The sequence below is a fragment of the Lampetra fluviatilis genome, chromosome 54, assembly GCF_964198595.1.
Source record: "Lampetra fluviatilis chromosome 54, kcLamFluv1.1, whole genome shotgun sequence".
Taxonomy (NCBI): domain Eukaryota; kingdom Metazoa; phylum Chordata; class Hyperoartia; order Petromyzontiformes; family Petromyzontidae; genus Lampetra; species Lampetra fluviatilis.
Window position 1 is genome coordinate 979,291 of NC_136328.1, and position 17,368 is coordinate 996,658.

The following is a 17,368-nucleotide window of genomic DNA, read 5'->3' on the forward strand; positions in this document are numbered from 1 at the left end:
GTTGTCATTGGGGTAGAGTGGCGGCACGGGGGGATTATCACACCGCCTTGTGAAGCACGAACCTGGTCACCCAAGTTTAATTCCAGTGCACGGCTAACATCAGCGGCAAGTGATATTATATTTTACATATTTATTTGTAAATTTCAACACCAACAACGCGTACAAGATAACGCAGAACTGGTGTACGCAGCGTCCAGCCGACCATCGCATAGATAACTAATATTAGAAGCCCATGGTTACGATATAGGAAACAGCAGGGAGGAGGACAGGGAAGCATAGACGATGCCAGGAGGTAGGAAGGGGGCGAAAAAGAACGAGCGACGGGAAGAATATACAAGGGGTGAAAGGGTTCGATACGAAGCGAGCCAACAACAAAGGGAGACCAACCCGTCCCACAAACCATCAGCGGGCCCTGCGACAAGAGGCCCGAGATGCCCCCGAGAGGCGTTCTCGTGTATCAGATTCAGCCAGGGCTCTACCGTGGACAGGCTCACGAGTCTCACATTGCCTCGGCCGGAGGAGTCTAAAGGCACTAAGGGCAATTATCGATGGGAGTGCCACGTGAGGCCGAGATCGATAGGACGAATACCCGATAGGCACGTACGGACAGAAGGGAGCGCGGATGTCACTAATAGGTAATTGAGAAATTGGGTGATATGCTGCTACAGGGGTTTAAAACCTTTGGGCACAGCCAAAACGACATGAAAGGAAAGGCCTGTATGGTTTGAGTGGAGCGATCAGGACAATGGGGGCTCTGTGGCAAGACGCGCCGCGCTCTGCGCGCTTCGTGTGCCTGATACGGGCTGTGGATGAGGCATAATTATAATAATTATTAGTGCCCTCAATGCGTGGAATCCCACCTCTTGAGACCAGTCTGCCTCTTCAAAAGCCGAGTCCACACACAGTCCTTCCACAGCCAAGTTGGCTGCACTATTTTCGTAGGGCTAGGAGTCTTTAAGACTGAACAGACATCATACGTTGTTGGGGGGGGGGGGGTAGCAGGGGGTTTGAGTCCACGGAGAATAATCTTGGAGTTGCCCTTCAATTACCTGTAAGCGAGGAGATAGCACTTATAATTTGGAGATCTCTAATAAAATAAGATTTAGGTACTTGACATTTCTCTTTAAGGGTCTCAAAAGAGAGCCACAACCCCAACCCCCGTGGGCCCCCCGGACGTGAGATCACAAATTCCCACGAGGAACAGTCGTTCCAGCGGGGGGCCACCCGTGTGCCTCTTCTGAACGCGGGGGGGGGGGGGTTTCTCCACTCGATGTGAGAGGCAAGTAGTTAGCCAATCTCAGCCTGTCCCAGATTGTAAATAAATGGGACACACCGATGGACAGAGGGATTTCCTTAGAGGGATCCTTAGGAAGGCATCTAGGAGGCCCTGACGAGTCCAGGGGGAGACCTCCACGTCAACTCAACTTCTCCAGGTGAAACATCCCAAGTCTGCGTACCGAGTAGGACTCCATCGAGCGTCCGCTGGCCGAGTGACACCTCAGATGGATCTGGGTTGTACCGTCCCCCGGACGGACCGAGCAGCAGCGAGCTCCGTCCCGTAGCCTCGTCACGCCACCGATGACAACGGTGGCGTGGACGAGACTCCCATCCAGTGGTGGATTCACAAAGAGCTGCACCGACTGTTGCGATTACCCAAACATTACACTCGCTTTTTAAATCGAATGCGGAGTACATTGCGTTGTCCATGGTTTTGGACCTTTTCAATTGGCTTCTGCTAACGCACAGTTTAGTACGCGTCGATAATTATTTACTTGCAACGTTTTGCCGAGGAAAGCCTCGCCGAGGCCCAGGAGGGTCCTGCCAAGTTTTCTTAGGAGGGGGGCGACGCTGCGATGCGGAATCCAAATGGAACCACTGAGGAATAAACGGCGTGCCACTTCTGCCGCCAGTTGTTTTCTGGTGGGGGACTTAGGCCTGCCATAGGAACCAGGACTGGTTCATGACCACCAATGTAGATGAGCATCGGACCACGCTCCGTTGAACAGACACACTTCGATTGAACGGTTTCGACTTCAAAGCACTGGCTATTAATATTTTATCGCGTCAATAGTTGCGCTCGCGGTCTATAATTATGGAGTGGTTATTCTTTCCAATTTCAATTCTAATCTTGCACCGCACAGCAAACAATCGCACCGTTTTAGTGGCTTTACATGTTTGTGAGATTTTTTAAAATGTTATTTTGAATCCCCGTCACCGTAGTTGAAGTTGACTTTCCCACGTCTCCCTTGCAATAGAGACGGTGAATCTCAACACTGACTTGGATATCAGCCAATGTATGGTCATGGGAGCACTCTCAAGATTGCATTGTATATGTTGAACTTCTTTAGCACCGTACGTAGCCAACCGTGCTCATCGGGAGGTGCGGGGATTGAGCGTTTGGAAAATATCTGCAAACGACAGCCTAAACAAATTAAGTTGGTGGCATAAAAACAAAGCAGGATGGTAAATTAAACAATTTGTCAGATTAGCGAATGATTGACTTACACGTGTGCTACAGTATCCGCAAGGAACAGAGGGGGTCCCAATAAACCCACAACAAATGGCAAGACTCATAAATAAAACAGGGCCAGATTTCCACTCCTCACAAAAAGCAAGATTTTCAAGCCTGGGGGCAAAAACGACCGTTTGCTGAAATTGCAGTGGCAATGAAAGAAAATCGCTACACAAAAGGAACATGAGAACACTTGCCTGGAAATTGCCAGAACGCCTCGTATATCGCTGCTTACCGATACACGATAAAGCAGGCAGAGCATTTATATTGTTTTGAAAAAGTTACCTCTCAAGCTACGGTATCTGGTTGTGCCTCGTTTTGATTAATGTCGTCAGTGGCGGAGGAAAGATTGCTGTGGAGATTGGGACTGGGTCTTTCGGGGTTAAAATGGCTCGCCTCCATTCGGCATATGCCTAAGACTTTGAGTGGATAGCGAAATAGAATAATAGCAATACTGCGGCGATAGTTCTCCGTGTGGAAAAGCTCCGTGGACTCTCACGGCTCTCGTTGCGGGTTTTCCTGCTTGGGATGGATTGCCTTTGTTCACGTCTGACGAAACTAGAACACCAGGCAAAACCCTCGGCAACTTATGAGGATAAAACTCCAAAATCTCCACCGATATCAACAACAACATACTTCCTGCGCTGCATTTTACAAGCACTTCACTCCGCGTGACCGTCCGCCACCACCTCCCCCAGGTCACTGGGTTACAGGAATACACCATCAGTTCCGCCTGTACGAGAGGTAATGCGGTGGAACATATCAGATGCAAACAACTTCACATCTTATCGCGGGGTGTACCACGTGTTTTGTGTGGCACAATGTCTGACTTTCTCTCCACGTGCTGGGAGCTTCTTCAGGAAGAGATTTCAACTAAATTCCTGAAGACTCAAGCACATGGAGCAAAACGTCAGACATACAAAGATCCCCCATAAAGCCTTTAACAGACTGTAGGGGCAAGTGCTGTTTGCAAGCACCTATGAAGACCGGCACGGCACACGAGGCGAATGGAAAACACTAAGCAACGGCCGCCTTGACTTCCCCAGTAATGATGGTTACTCATTTATGGTTGAGTCGACCTAGGGGAAGCCTAGGAATGGCCGTGAACAGGAATCGAACTCGGGTTGCCGGGTTCGTAGCGCAGCCCGTTGACCACTACACTACCGATGCCCACGCTGTGCTGAACAGGACGTGGCACTACACAGAACCACAACAGAGTGATCCACCGCACAACCGCACAAAACCCTACGTGGTTAGTTTACGTCCAATGAACAATCGACTAGATCGATGTGTTTTTTTACATCTCGCCATGGTGGCGAGATGTTAACTCCCTCGCCTAGTATGCAGGAGGTTGTGGGTTCCATCCCGACCCTGACACCTGTATATTTGGAGTTTGCATGTCTCTCTCTCCCTGTGATCGCGAGGACTTTTCTCCGGGTCCTCCGGATTTTCCCTCCGCATTTAGAAACATGCGTAGAGTATTTGACTGCAAACTATTTCCATATGACAAGCCCCTTTGTTGAGCCATCATTTGTGGCCAGGTCGCTTCTGAAAAAGAGCTATGTAGCTTTAAGTGGGCATTACCTGTTAAAATAAAATGAGTTTAGTTTTAACAGTTTTGAGAGTGAAACCGTTACGAACGTGCGCAACGTCACAAGCGGTGGCGCCGAAGTTGTGCCGACGCTGTGCAGCTCGAAGATTCCTCTCCGCTGTCTTGGATGTCAGATGAGCTTAACATTTTAATCCCAATTTCATACTCATGACCTCTTTACAAGCCCTTTAAATCCAACAATTTAGGAAGCTTAAACCCCTTTGCAGTATTTAACAGATGACAATCCTGATTTTTTTAAAATCCGCACCGAAATATTTGTATTCCCCAGTGCACAATACACCTTGAACCCTTTTTTAAATGTGACCATAATTTTACATTTTAAATCATTTTTTATTCAAAGATTTTTTTAATCGATATAATATCTGATAATATAAAGCGGTCTCTTTCAATTACGTTCCTATAAATTGCCTATTTAAAACAGCATTAAGCAAATGCATTCTCCACCCACCACGCATGTTAAACCAACTCCCTGCTCAAAGACACAATGAGACGGTGCTCATGTCTGTTGCTCTGAGCCGGAAGTAGAAATTCTAAATTCCTATGAACAGGGACTGAAAATTCATGGATAAATCATTTTAACACGTAGTAGGCTTTCGCGACAAATATTATCCATAGAGGTTTTGAGTTAGATCCCGTAAATATAAACGTGTCGTTAAACCCGCAACCACATTTATTCCTCTATTTAAGACCAAAACAGGAGGATTTCTCCACAACTCTGGCTGTCGCCTGATGATGCTGTTGTGGGTTTACTCTCCTACACACCGGTGTGCTGTACTACTAACGAATTGGCAGGTCTTGTTTACGTGCTAAACCGTAGTAATTGGCTGTGTTGGGCGATGGCGGGTCTAACGACATATTTATATTCACGCGACCTAACCCCAAAAACCTCTAATATGGAGACCAATCATTGTTGGTTCCTCAAGAAAAAGTGTGCCCTATTGACAATCTGGGAAAAATAATCAGGGGCTCAATCGGCCCTCTCAGGCCGTTGTGGGTCACACTCCGAGGACAGCGCCACCTGGCCATATAAGCCACTTACCACATCTCTGCTGTCAAGAAGAACCATTTCGTCTACAACAGCCTTGGCCTACAACAGCAGCATGTGCTCCCGATTTGGGGATAAATCTTAGGTGTTTTGTTTCCCACCAATCTGAAAATAAGACGTCACCGGCAGCGATGCCACTTCCAAGCCGTCACGTCTTCTTGACTTTTGCTTAAATTATTCAACTATACAAATGGTTTCATTTAAATTATTGGTTTTACTTAGACATTTTATGTAAAAAAACATTTGAATTCAAACGAGTAATATTTATAAGCAATGAAAGCTAATCAAATGGAATATTTAAATCCAAATCAAATACTAACTTGGACAGAAAATTCCATAAATAAATTTATAAAATGTTCTACATCCAAAACTCATCTCGTATATGTTTTATGTTAAAACTTAAAGACTGTCAATAATTAGATGGTGGGGTACTACGTTAAGTCACGTTTGTACCTCGATTTATAATTTACTCCAATTTAACAGCCGTCAAACATTTCATTTCGGACCGTATAAACAAATTGTAAATAACCACCACCATTTCTGACAGCTGCCAGGGGACAAGTCAAAATAGACTAAACATGAATTCCTCAGCCACTTGCCAACAATTAGCAGCTGTTTGCTGATGATTAAAGTCCCATTGCTAAAGTGTCCGTGACAATGTTTTCAAAGCCACATTCTTCATAGCAGAGATGCTCACTCATTTAACAACAGCAAAAACAGCCAGGGTTTGCAAGCCGAGACAGAGGACATTGTATCAGAGCTGGAGGGAACCCGATGAGCTATGAAGCTCGTCTTCACAGGTGTCCACTCCAAGCTCGGTGTCGGAAAAGGGCAGAAACTTTCAAAAAGCAAGCAAGCAAATGGAGGAATGTAAATGTATTCAACACACGTGTTGAGCAGACTATATCTACACTTTATTTTGGACAGCAGTTTAGCTGTATAAACACGTAGGCTTTCGCGACCAATATCATCCAAGAGCGCAGAAGCGTGGTCACCACATCTCTGCCTCTATGTAAGGAACGAAACAGGTGGACTTCTACACAAGTCTGGCTGTCGCCTGATGAAGCTAGTTGTAATTACTGGCGAAACATCGTACTCAGATTGTAAATGTTGTGGCTTGGCTCTCCAACACACCGGTGTGCTGTACGAGTGACGAATTGGCCACGTTCTGTTTACATGACAACCCTTACTAGTTGGCTGTGTCGGGTGGCGGCGGGTTTAACGACACATTTATATATTTACGCGATCTAACTGAAAAAAACATCTATAATGGAGTTTAGCTGTACATGCAAATCTGTCGCCCCTTCTGTCAATCAACTGCTGGATGAGGCCCATGGCATGCAAATCGCAGGGATTGTTATTTGATATTTCACCGCGTTCATCAGGGCCGGGCGGGGGAAGACGGGGAGCATAGCAGTGGGGGCTTAGAAGTACCGTACAACAGATTTTGCTTCACACACACACCTTGCGGTCTCTAGTCTGTAACACCTGCCATGCATTGTGGCCACCCATCCAAGCATTCTCCCGGCTCAAACCCTGCTTAGCTTCCGATGTGATCGGGTCCATTCAGGGTGACATGGCGATACACTTGGCTGTACGTCTTTGTTAAAAAAAATCGCTAGGACTTTAATAACTATTTATTCATGCGCTATGCCCAATACATGTACAAGTCATGCGCAGTGATACACTGGAGAAGAGGTATTTAGAGCACCACCCACTGTTCAAGCAAAGACGAAGAATAATGCATAATGCAACGGCCAGGATTCCGTTTCAAGGCGGTCGGTGGGCCGTTATAGGGGGGCTGTTATAGGGGGGGCCGTCATAGGGGGGCCGTCATAGGGGGCCGTCATAGGGGGGCCTGTTATAGGGGGCCGTTATAGGTTTGTGGGGCCCTCTTCGTATAATCACCACCAATATCCAACGGCAAGAACTCAATTTTTACTTACCATGCTTATGCTCGTTCGAGGTGTAAATGTGCTGCAGAAATTGTATCGCTATATCCAAGCTAAGGTGGACAAAACTATTTAAATGTTGGCACAACTGAAAGTAACAAGCGGTAATGCGAGGTCTGAAAGTACGAAATTACCTAGTTTGTTTCATGCTGCTACACTATTGTGTTTAAACTATTATAAAGCAGTAAAATGTTTAGTTTTTTGCGCAGATGGAGGGGGGGCTAATTCAAATGCCCAAGCCACAACCTCTAACAGCCCCTGTGCACACACGTGTGGATTCTGTAATGCTTCCCAACATGCATTTGTCCTCTAAAGTATTTGATTACCAATAATAGCGATTCCTTCCAAGCTGCACAACAAGATGCCACACAAGGCACATGGGGATGAGACACGCGAAGATGATGTCACGTGTAATGATGTCATCGGGAGTGAAGGGAGCGGTGCATTTATGGCGTACGAGGATCATCACGTGGGCTGAAAAGGGTTCTTTCTTCGTGATCGCCGTTTTTATTACAAATTATATTGGCAGACATTTGATTAACCTTGGTTTTCTATTGGGTAAGTGGCTAATATCAACAGAATGTTACACCATTTTGTTCACATTCGATAAATCTTTACGAGAGTTATCGTGACATCAGCCATGCCACCCACGACAAAGAGACCGACAGACAGCCAACAGACAGAGCGAATGCATTCACGCTTTCACCCGAGTTGTAAAGCTTTAGAAAGCATGCTGCTCATAGTAAAGTTTGTACAGAGCTCGTGTCCATGACAAGAGGAGTAAAAACTCCGAGTGCAGGGCAATGTTGGGTTGCGGTGTCAAGTTAGTTAACAAAAAAGTGTGCTCAAGGCCAGAACCTAAAAACCGCATGGCCCACTGTGAGGTGCTCCCCTGTGGATTCGTCATATCGAGATATGAACACGGCATGCTGACTCGCATTAAGGTGTGCCTCTCTCGACAAACAAACTCACAGCGTTGGCATTAACAAGGTTCCCGTTTGAAGCATGTGTACTCTGGCCTTACTCCAAAAGCCCCCAGAGAAGACAACAACCACACAGACAGTTACAAGTGCAATCCAGCACGTGATACAAATACGCAAATGGCGCGTGAAGAATGTATATTTTAGTATGGTAAACTATCTTTTTAAGTATAATTTAGGTGTATGAATGGAACGCCCAGGATTGTGAAGCGAAACAAGGTATCCAAATTGTAAATTATCAACATAATGTGGCACAAAAGCATTCAAAACAGCAAGGAGGTTGCAATGGGTAGGGCACCCAAGCAGAATGGAGAACAGGTTACTCACACGTGCATGAGAGAGAGTCAACAATAATGCGAAAGACCTCAAAAGCCAGACGTGCCAGAGATAAGAAGAGCAGACCATGGAACCTGAACGGCAACTGTCAAAAAAATTTGCATATTTTGGCAGCAATAAAGAAGTGATAGGAGTGTGGAAGCATTCATGCCAGCGACCCAGATGACCTTATGAAAGTGCTTTTGTGTCACCAAGGTGTTACCATGTTCACACCGTGCATTGCGAAACAATCGGCATTCAGTGCATCTGTGAAGCAGGAGACGCCCCTACACAAATACTGTGCAGTGCGGTGGGGGGTTAGCCATAGCTCTGGGCAAACCAGCCGGTAATTAGGTGATGTGCGATGCCCATTTTAAAGGTCACCCATGGGCAACCGTATTTTAAAAAGACCGATGTGCTATGAGTTGACTTGTTGACTAATCATGCACTACATACTCATGCGTTATGCCGATGGTTTACTGAATTTGACATCCAAGTACATTGATGACTCTTAATGGGCTATTCATCTGTGTGGGTGTGTTATTTAACGTGGGGAGCGGTGGCGCAGTGGTTCGCGCGCTGTGCTACAAAAACCTGGCGATCAAAGTTTGATTCCCACTCACCACCAACACCATTGACGATTATTTGAACCGGTCATGGCCCTTCTCTAGATCGACTCAGCCTCAAATGAGTAACCTGGTGCGGTGTGAAAAACATCGCAACGAAGGAGACAAAGGCAGCCAGGCGAGGTACTGGCCACCGACCCCCTCGTGCGCCGTGCCGGCCTTCATAGGTGCTCGCTAACATCACTTGTCCCAAAAGGCTGTTAAGGCTATATGGGGGATCTTTGTCTTTGCTTTATTTAACTAAAAGTCTTATTCATCTACTGAAGCTTGGGAAAAAACACTTGCACGAGGGCACCTTTTAAGAGAAGATGTGCAAGTGACTGTGTCCATAGCCAGGCTTGGCAACATTAACACGTAAAGGCACCGACCGCGCTGCAAGTCGGGGCGTAAAAACGAGGTGGTAATGAAATCTGAACAGAGCTGCCACAACACGTTGGCGTTGGTGTTGGCGCGCACCGGCAGGTTGGCACGCATGACTGGCGCGTGACCATACACGACGACAATCGGGGAAGGCACGACATGCTAATGTCGGCCGTGTCGCCACGAGACGCGACACGTTTGAAGGAACAGCAAAAACGCCACTGGATACGCAGAAGGCCCCCCCCCTCCTCCTCCCCTCCACCTTGCTGGGGGTCTCGTCGCCTGGCCTGAATTTACTTTTAATCCAGCGCAGCGCTGTCAACTGTAAAAAGGTGAAATACATATTGTCAATGAAGTGAGAGATGAGAGGAAAGCCATAATGAGTTTTGCAGCCAGCAAGAGCATGAAAATGACAAACACCTTTTGACAAAAAAGAAATAATCTGGACAAAGGTGGATGGCAGGGCCCAAATGGAGAAATTAGAAAGGAAAGTGACTTCCCCTTCCAGCTGACAAACCGGACATTGTTAGGTGACGTCTCTCCCCACCACGTTCAACACAGGAAGTGCTTGGAGGCTGGTGCAATGCAAGTTTAAATTCCAACAGTGCAAATCAACTTACAAAGAGAAGATGGTTAAAGTAAAACAAACAATATGTAGGCCAGAAGGTTGCAGAATTTAGACTAACTCTCAGAGAAGGAAAATTATTCAATGGATGTCAATATTTTAAATATAATTAAATAACCAGTATAGTTAATGGATGGTGAAATTAAAGTGGGGGCCAAGGGGAAGGGAAAACAAGAAGTCGACTGATGCTGCAAAATGCAAGATCAAAGAAAGGTGAAACATGACGAGGATGCAAAACTAAATATGAATTAAGACAAAGCTCGGTGAGACGAAGGGGTGAAAAAAACAATAAAAGATGCGACAATGAATAAAAGGCAATCACAACAGTGCAGAGACTAAATGTGCGAGTCTTATAATAACACAAAACTCTAATGAAACAAAGAGTTAAGGGAATCTCAGTGGGGTTTGTCCTGGTTAAAGGACACCAAATCAATAGACAGTATATCCATATAGCTCATATAGCCTACGAATTTGACCCTAGGATCTTACCTGGTCTTACTTTTACTGAGGCTACACATGTCAATGAGCTTTCACTTGGTTAAGCCGCACCTTACCATAATAATAGCAGCCAAATACTCACAAGATATGCTTCTAAATGTAGAGGGACAAACTGGAGGACCAGGAGGAAAATCCACGCGACCACAGGGAGAAAATGCAAACTCCGAATATACAGCAGCAGGCGTCAGGGTCGGGATCGAACCCACGACCTCCTGCATACCAGGCGAGGTAGTTAACATCTCCTAGCCACCGTGCTTGCTGGCTCACACCAGTGCCGATGGAAGTCTCCACCTGAGGCAGAGGCAGCCTGTGTTTGGTCTACTCTTCCGAGATGTCTGGTAAGTGTGGAAGAGGCCAAATATCCTTCAGAGCTCCCTCTCGTGGAGGGGTCTTCTTCCACGAAATTAAAGTGGTTCGTGGTTTAGGGTTAAGGATGAGGGTATAGGGTTTAGAGGCCCGGGGTTAAGGGCTGTAGCATCAAAGATTGTTTTTCTTCGTGCAAGGCTGCAGTGACAGCAGCCTTGGCCTTTACAGAACGACCTTTTGCTTTACAAATTTGATTCAAATTTGTGTCACCGATGTGACTTGCGTCACGCGACCTTGTTTCCGTGACACGCTTACCTTTCCTACACTTTGTACTCCTGTCGTGTTTTGCATTGTTGTTGTAACTTTCTGTCCCTACTGGACACTTGTGAACAAGAGCTTAACAGCTCATCATAGTCCTCCAGTCGAAATAAATATTCTGATTCAGAGGTCAATCAGTTCGCCGAGTGCACGGTCCGTGTAATAGGATACCACAAAAGTTTTGCTGAGATCCCATTAAGTAACATTTTTCCTATCCACACACATGCCAATTTATAATGGTAGGTTTTTACCCTTTTAACTGGTACAAAACTGACACCTTTATTCAAGGCATCATGTTTGCAATGACCACAACACAAGTAGTCAATAAAGCAAACAAAAAGAAGCAACTCTGATAAGGATAATAATATGCACTGTATTATCCTTATCAGAGTTGCTTCTTTTTGTTTGCTTCATTGACTACTTGTGTTGTGGTCATTGCAAACATGATGCCTTGAATAAAGGTGTCAGTTTTGTACCAGTTAAAAGGGTAAAAACCTACCATTATATTTTGCCACTGGTAAAAGAGATCTCATAGTGTAAATGCCAATCTATGTTCATTCAGAGGTGGTGGAGCAGTGGTTACGGCACTACTCTACGAATCCGAGGACCCGAGTTCGGTTTCTACTCATAACCACTGTGGCGAATATTTGAACCGGTCCTGCGCCTCCCCTCGGTTGACTCAGCCTTAAATGAGTACACATACTGTACCACGCTAGGTGGTGTGTAAACATCAGCACTGGTGCTGGCCACCCACCCCCTTCCCGTGCCGTGTCGGCCTTCATAGGTGCCCCCAAATCTGTTGAGGCTATATATGACGACCATGATGATGTCAATGGTGAAGAGGTGGTCAGTGCTGTGAGCCTTGAGTGACACGGCCACCTCTCCAGCTGCATCAGTGCCACCCTGATGTGGTTTTTTTTAAATCTCAATAGAATTGGGGCATTAGGCCAATGGTGGAAATTCCACGTTTTCCTTATGGAAACCATGGTGACTCTCACTTCAGATATGCGGATACATTTTTACCGCGTGAAATTACTGGCCAGTAACGAATCCCTAACCTCGCTGGTTATGAAGCGGTCGCCCGCTATAAAATAAATGTCTCACCACCATCAATCACCACGCAGCAGCACTCATTCACGACACCTCGAGTTCAAGCCACCGTTGCGTTCACGTGCCGACAGGGGGCACGTGGACGGAGGAGATGGAGTGTGCAGGTGCCAGGTGGATTATTGCGAGCGCTTGTCGACGGGGCTTCGAGTTTGGGGAGAATCGTTTCCCGTGCGTCCAGCAGTGGATCGTGCATGGCCGCTTGCTCATCGTGTGGATGGAAGGCGTTGCCATTGCGTACATCGCACAAGCGACTCGCCGGATTTGGCGGCGTCGGATTGGCCGAGACGCGGCTACGTAGCGCGCCTCGGCCAATCGCGAGCGGCCAAAGCATCGCGGACGCGCGTCCGCTCTACCAAATCTGAAGCCCGCCTCCCACACTGCCGGGGGAAGATCCCGAGGCGCGAGATGAGAGTTATTGTTGTAAATGTTTAATTGGATGTAACCTTTCAGCGATAATTACCACAATTTGCATAGGTTAATTAAGCGCGTCGCCCCCACCCGGCCACGTCACAGTTTAGGGTCTGCTGTTGGTGGTTTTGCTTTGCGTGAGTGCGTGCGCCTTCAAATGTGTCAACGTTTAAGCAAAAGGTGACGATGGAATGGGAGATGGTAGCGTGGGGGTGGAGGAAGATAATCATCCAGCAGTGGATCATCGACCATGACTGATCACGGACGATGTTGATACTAGAACGAGGCCCTCCCTTTCAGGGTCGTCGTGGTTCAACTTCGAGCTGCAGGCCCCCCCCCTGCCCGCACCTCGCCTCGTTGCCTGGCGGTGGTGGGGAGATCACAATGGTACCACAATGGTACCACAATGGTACCGCCGTGTTCATTCACGATGGGCACGGAACGCGCCCCCCCCCCCCTTGCCCAACCGCAGCGAAACAACAGCTCTGAAGTGAGCAACGAGGGGTGATAATGAAGATGACAACAGCGGTGGTGGTGGTGATGGGTAAAGTGGTGATGGTGTGGAGGTGATGGGTAAAGTGGTGGTGGTGATGTTGATCATGGAGATGGCCGAGAGGAAACGTAGTGGTGGTGATGGAGGTGGTGATGAATAAAGTGGTGGTGGTGATAGGTAAAGTGGTGGTGGTGTGGAGGTGATGGTGAAATTGGTGGTGGGGGTGATGATGGAGGTGGCCGAGAGGAAAAGTAGTGGTGGTGATGGAAATGATTATGGGTAAAGTGGTGGTGTGGAGGTGATGGTGAAATCGGTGGTGGTGGTGGTGATGATTGAGGTGGCCGAGAGGAAAAGTCGTGGTGGTGATGGAGGTAGCGATGATGGGTAAAGTGGTGGTGGTGTGGTGGTGATGGTGAAAGTGGTGGCGATGATAGAGGTGGTGATGGAAGAGGTAGTGATGGGGGAAGTGGTGGAGGAGGAGGTGATGATGGTACAGGTGATGGAGGGAAGTGGTCGTGATGGGAGGATGTGGTGATGAACAAAATGTTGTTGATGGAGGTGGTGAGAAAGGTCATCGTGGAGGTGGCAATGGAGGCGTTAATGGGGACAGTGGTTGACAAGGCGGCGATAAGGAAGATGGTGATAGAGGAAATGGTAGTGGTGGCGAGGCAGATAACAGCAGATTTGGTGATAACGGAGCGGTGGTGCTGGTGACGAAGACTGGATTCAATGAGTCAGCAACGAAGGGGGGCAGCGTTAAGTCAGCCGGACAAGGAAGCAGCAGCAGCCGATGCGACTCCACGAGGCATCACTGAAGACGTCCGCCATGAGGCATCCATTAACCAGAGTCGGAGTGAGTCACGGCTCATCAAGCGAGCCATGAGACTCTCGTTTAATCGCTGATGCAGGGGTCGGGGATGGCAGTCGCCGTGATTAAGACGCGCGGATTGGAGGCCGACGGACTGAGCCAAGTCTCGATGGGGCCTCACCCAAGTCGGGACCCAGGGACTCGTAGCCACGATGAGACTCTAAGAGCCCCACGGACTCACACACTCATGGCCATGCTACCTAACAGAGAGCCTCACGGAGTCTGGGGAGACCGAGAACCCCACCATCACCACCACGATGACCGAGTCAAGATAATCGTGGACGCAGAAGCCGCGGGGGCCCGCGACACGGAGCCCCACGGGCCTCGTCGTCCTCCCCGCGGCGTGAACACGACCACGACCCTCTCCTCCTCCTCCCCGCCCTTCACACACGCACCTCGGGGTTGTCCTGCAGACACTCGAGCACCGCGAAGTTGTTGCCCCACGTATTCTTGGGGCACAGGTGCTTGACGTCGTCGGTGCACGCCGCCTCCTCCGCGATCTTCCACGCGGGGCCCTGTGGGCCTCGCTTCTGCATCGGCCTCCTGGGCGCGTTGTTGGGGGGGGCGGGAGGCCCCGCGGCCCCCTGGCCTCCCGCCGGCTGCGCCACGGCCGCTCCGGCAGCCCCGACAGCGTCGACGGGGTGACCCGCAGCCGCCTCGTCCTCGTGCGACGACGCGGCGCCTCCGCCGCCGCCTCCATTGCGGTTCGAGTTGCGTTGGATGGCGTTGTCGTCGTCGCCGTTGACGAGGCCCAGCGCGGCGACGAAGACGACGACGAAGAAGAAGCAGCAGAGCGGAGCGGTGCTGCTCGCGGCACCGCGGCGGACACGTCGCGCTAGCGGCGGCGGCGCCATCTTCGCTGCTGCTGCTGCCTCTTCACCCCCACTCACCTCGGGGGCCGCCGTTGTATTTCCCAGCACGGATAGGCGCTGGGTGGGGGGCGGGGTCACGCGCGCGGCCCCCGCTCCTCCCCCCCGCGCGGAGAGGCCCCCCCCGTCGCTCAGTGTAGGCGGCTACCCCGATGGGTTTGATATGCTAGAGCGGATAGGTATAGCGTGGCAATGCGTGCTCGTTGCTGTCCGATTGCCAAGGGGGTGGTTGAGTGGGAAGCATCGCACCGTGACTGCCAACAATGGGGGGGCACGTCATACCTGGCGGTGCTGCTGCTGCTGCTGCGTTGGCAGTGGTGCACGCGCACAAATACCAAAATAAAAAATTTAATCTACTCAACGAATTCGTCAATATCCAACGAACAAAGAAAACCAACAATATCACTACGGACTTACGATGAAAAATAAGCATGATTGGCGACGTTCCGGGCAATGGCCCTTCTTCATAGCACGTGTCCTATGTATGACCACGCGCCCGCTGGACAAGACCAATAACGGAGTGACAGCCCAAGGGATGGAAGCTGTCCTCGGATGTCTGTCCAAAAGTAAATGAAAAAACCGTGGACGTGAGGTCACTTTCACGCTTCGGGGCCGTGACGAGACCATTCGTTTAATAATCATAGTTACAAGTTGAAATCCTCGTGCTGTTTCTGGCTCAGTTCATCGTTCTTCGGGGTTAATAACATGAGCTCTACTTTATGGGAAGTCAACAGATCGTGCCATGCAAAGGGTTGATTAGCCCTCATCATAGTAACGTGGAATGTTAATCGCTGGCTCCAGACCACCACTCTTCCCTTTGAGCACGGCATTAGGGTGTCACGGTGGCAAGATGGTATCTCCCTCGCCCTGGTATGCAGGAGGTCGTGGGTTAGATCCCAACCCTGACGCCTAAATATTTGGAGTTCGCACGTTCTCTCTCTCTCTCTATTCTCGTGGTCGTGTGGATTTTTCCTTGGGTCCTCCGGGTTTCCCCTCGTCATTTAGAAGCGTGCGTTGTGAGTATTTAGCTGATATAAATTTCCAAATGATGAGCCACTTTTTTGAGCTATCATTTGTGTCCAGGTCGCTTCTGAAAAAGAGCTACATAGCTCAGTGGGCCTTACCTAGTAAAATAGAAATTGTTTGAATGGTCAATTAATTTTAGACCTGATTCCCATCTCGGCAAACGGCCAACACTTTTCACATCGCTCACGCGATTTGTCCCTTTGTTGGCGATGGGGAGATATTGCTACAATCTCGACAAAACTGAACATTTGCGAGGATGTGATTCTGGCGATTATTTTTTTATGGACGTTGTAGACTCGAAGCAGCTGATCCGTCCGACAGCCCCTGTTTCTTTGTATTTCAATAAACCAGGCTGATGCAGAAGTCACACATTCCACCTTTAACTTTATTATCAGCATACTGTTGTACAAATTCACGGATAAGGGTGACAATTTTGAAAATGGGGAAAAGGTTTATTGCATCCAACACAAAATACTTACAAAAAGACATTGCAATTGTAAAAAAAAAGGTTAAATCTTCACCAAATTTCCATTGCAATTTTGCAGTGAATATAGAAATGTTGGATCAGAAATGTATCAAGACTGAGAAAAGCATAAATGGACGTAACAATAGGCGCCTATAAGAGGCAGTATAGCAGGTAGGTTGTTTAATTCCCTCGTATGAGTGGGTTTTCTTTGGGTGCATTGTTAGGTGGCCTTCGGCGAAATGCGAGTGCATTGCACTACGAACCAAAAACATTTGCCAATGTTTGAACCGGTCCTGGACCTCCCCTAGGCCGACTCAGCCTCAAAGGAGTACCTGACGCGGTGTGTAAACATCGCCACTCGGGAGACAAAGGCGGCCGGGCAAAAGTAGCATATGCTACGGGCCCCGTGCTTTCCAAGGGCCCCGCGTTAAATTCTTTCAAGCTATCAATTCCGGTTCAGTGATTCTGCACTTGCTCCATTACTATAGTACTATACTGACTTCAACTTTTACGAACGACGGGGTGTATAAGGTTATCGATTTGTCGTATTATCTGGCTGTATAGCAAATGAAAAAATACAATTACTTTACTATGCAAGTTAACAATTTGTGTTTTAATATTTAGGTGTTTTTATTTATTTAGGGCCTCTTCATAACAGATGCTATCAGGCCCCCCACTAGCTTAATCCGGCACTGACTACACAGGGGACCTTGTCTTTGTTCACGCGCGTACACCAACTCGAGAAAGTCCTGGAGCACAGCGGTGGGGGCGTGATGCCAGCCACGGGCTTCAAAGCGAGCATCGATCTGCCCGTGCGACACGGAGCCGTGACTCACGCCGTGTGTGGGTGGTGCATTCGCACACACGGCGCGCGCCGATGGGGGGCGCGGGGCAAATCCCACCGTGTGCCCCCCCCCCCCCCCCCAATGCCTTCAAACTAAGCCTGAAGTATTATATCTGGATTCGACCTGGTTTATAT

The 17,368-nt window shown here is 48.5% G+C and overlaps 1 protein-coding gene across 1 annotated transcript in view; it reads right to left on the reverse strand.

The window, feature by feature from the left end:
- Positions 1-14,936, reverse strand: part of GLG1 (golgi glycoprotein 1) — a 57,715-nt gene extending 42,779 nt beyond the window's left edge. The window contains exon 1 of the mRNA XM_078879517.1: positions 14,424-14,936. Within this exon, the coding sequence (XP_078735643.1) occupies positions 14,424-14,882 (459 nt within the window). The 5' untranslated portion in view covers positions 14,883-14,936. The remainder of the gene's footprint in view (positions 1-14,423) is intronic.
- Positions 14,937-17,368: the final 2,432 nt, after the last annotated feature.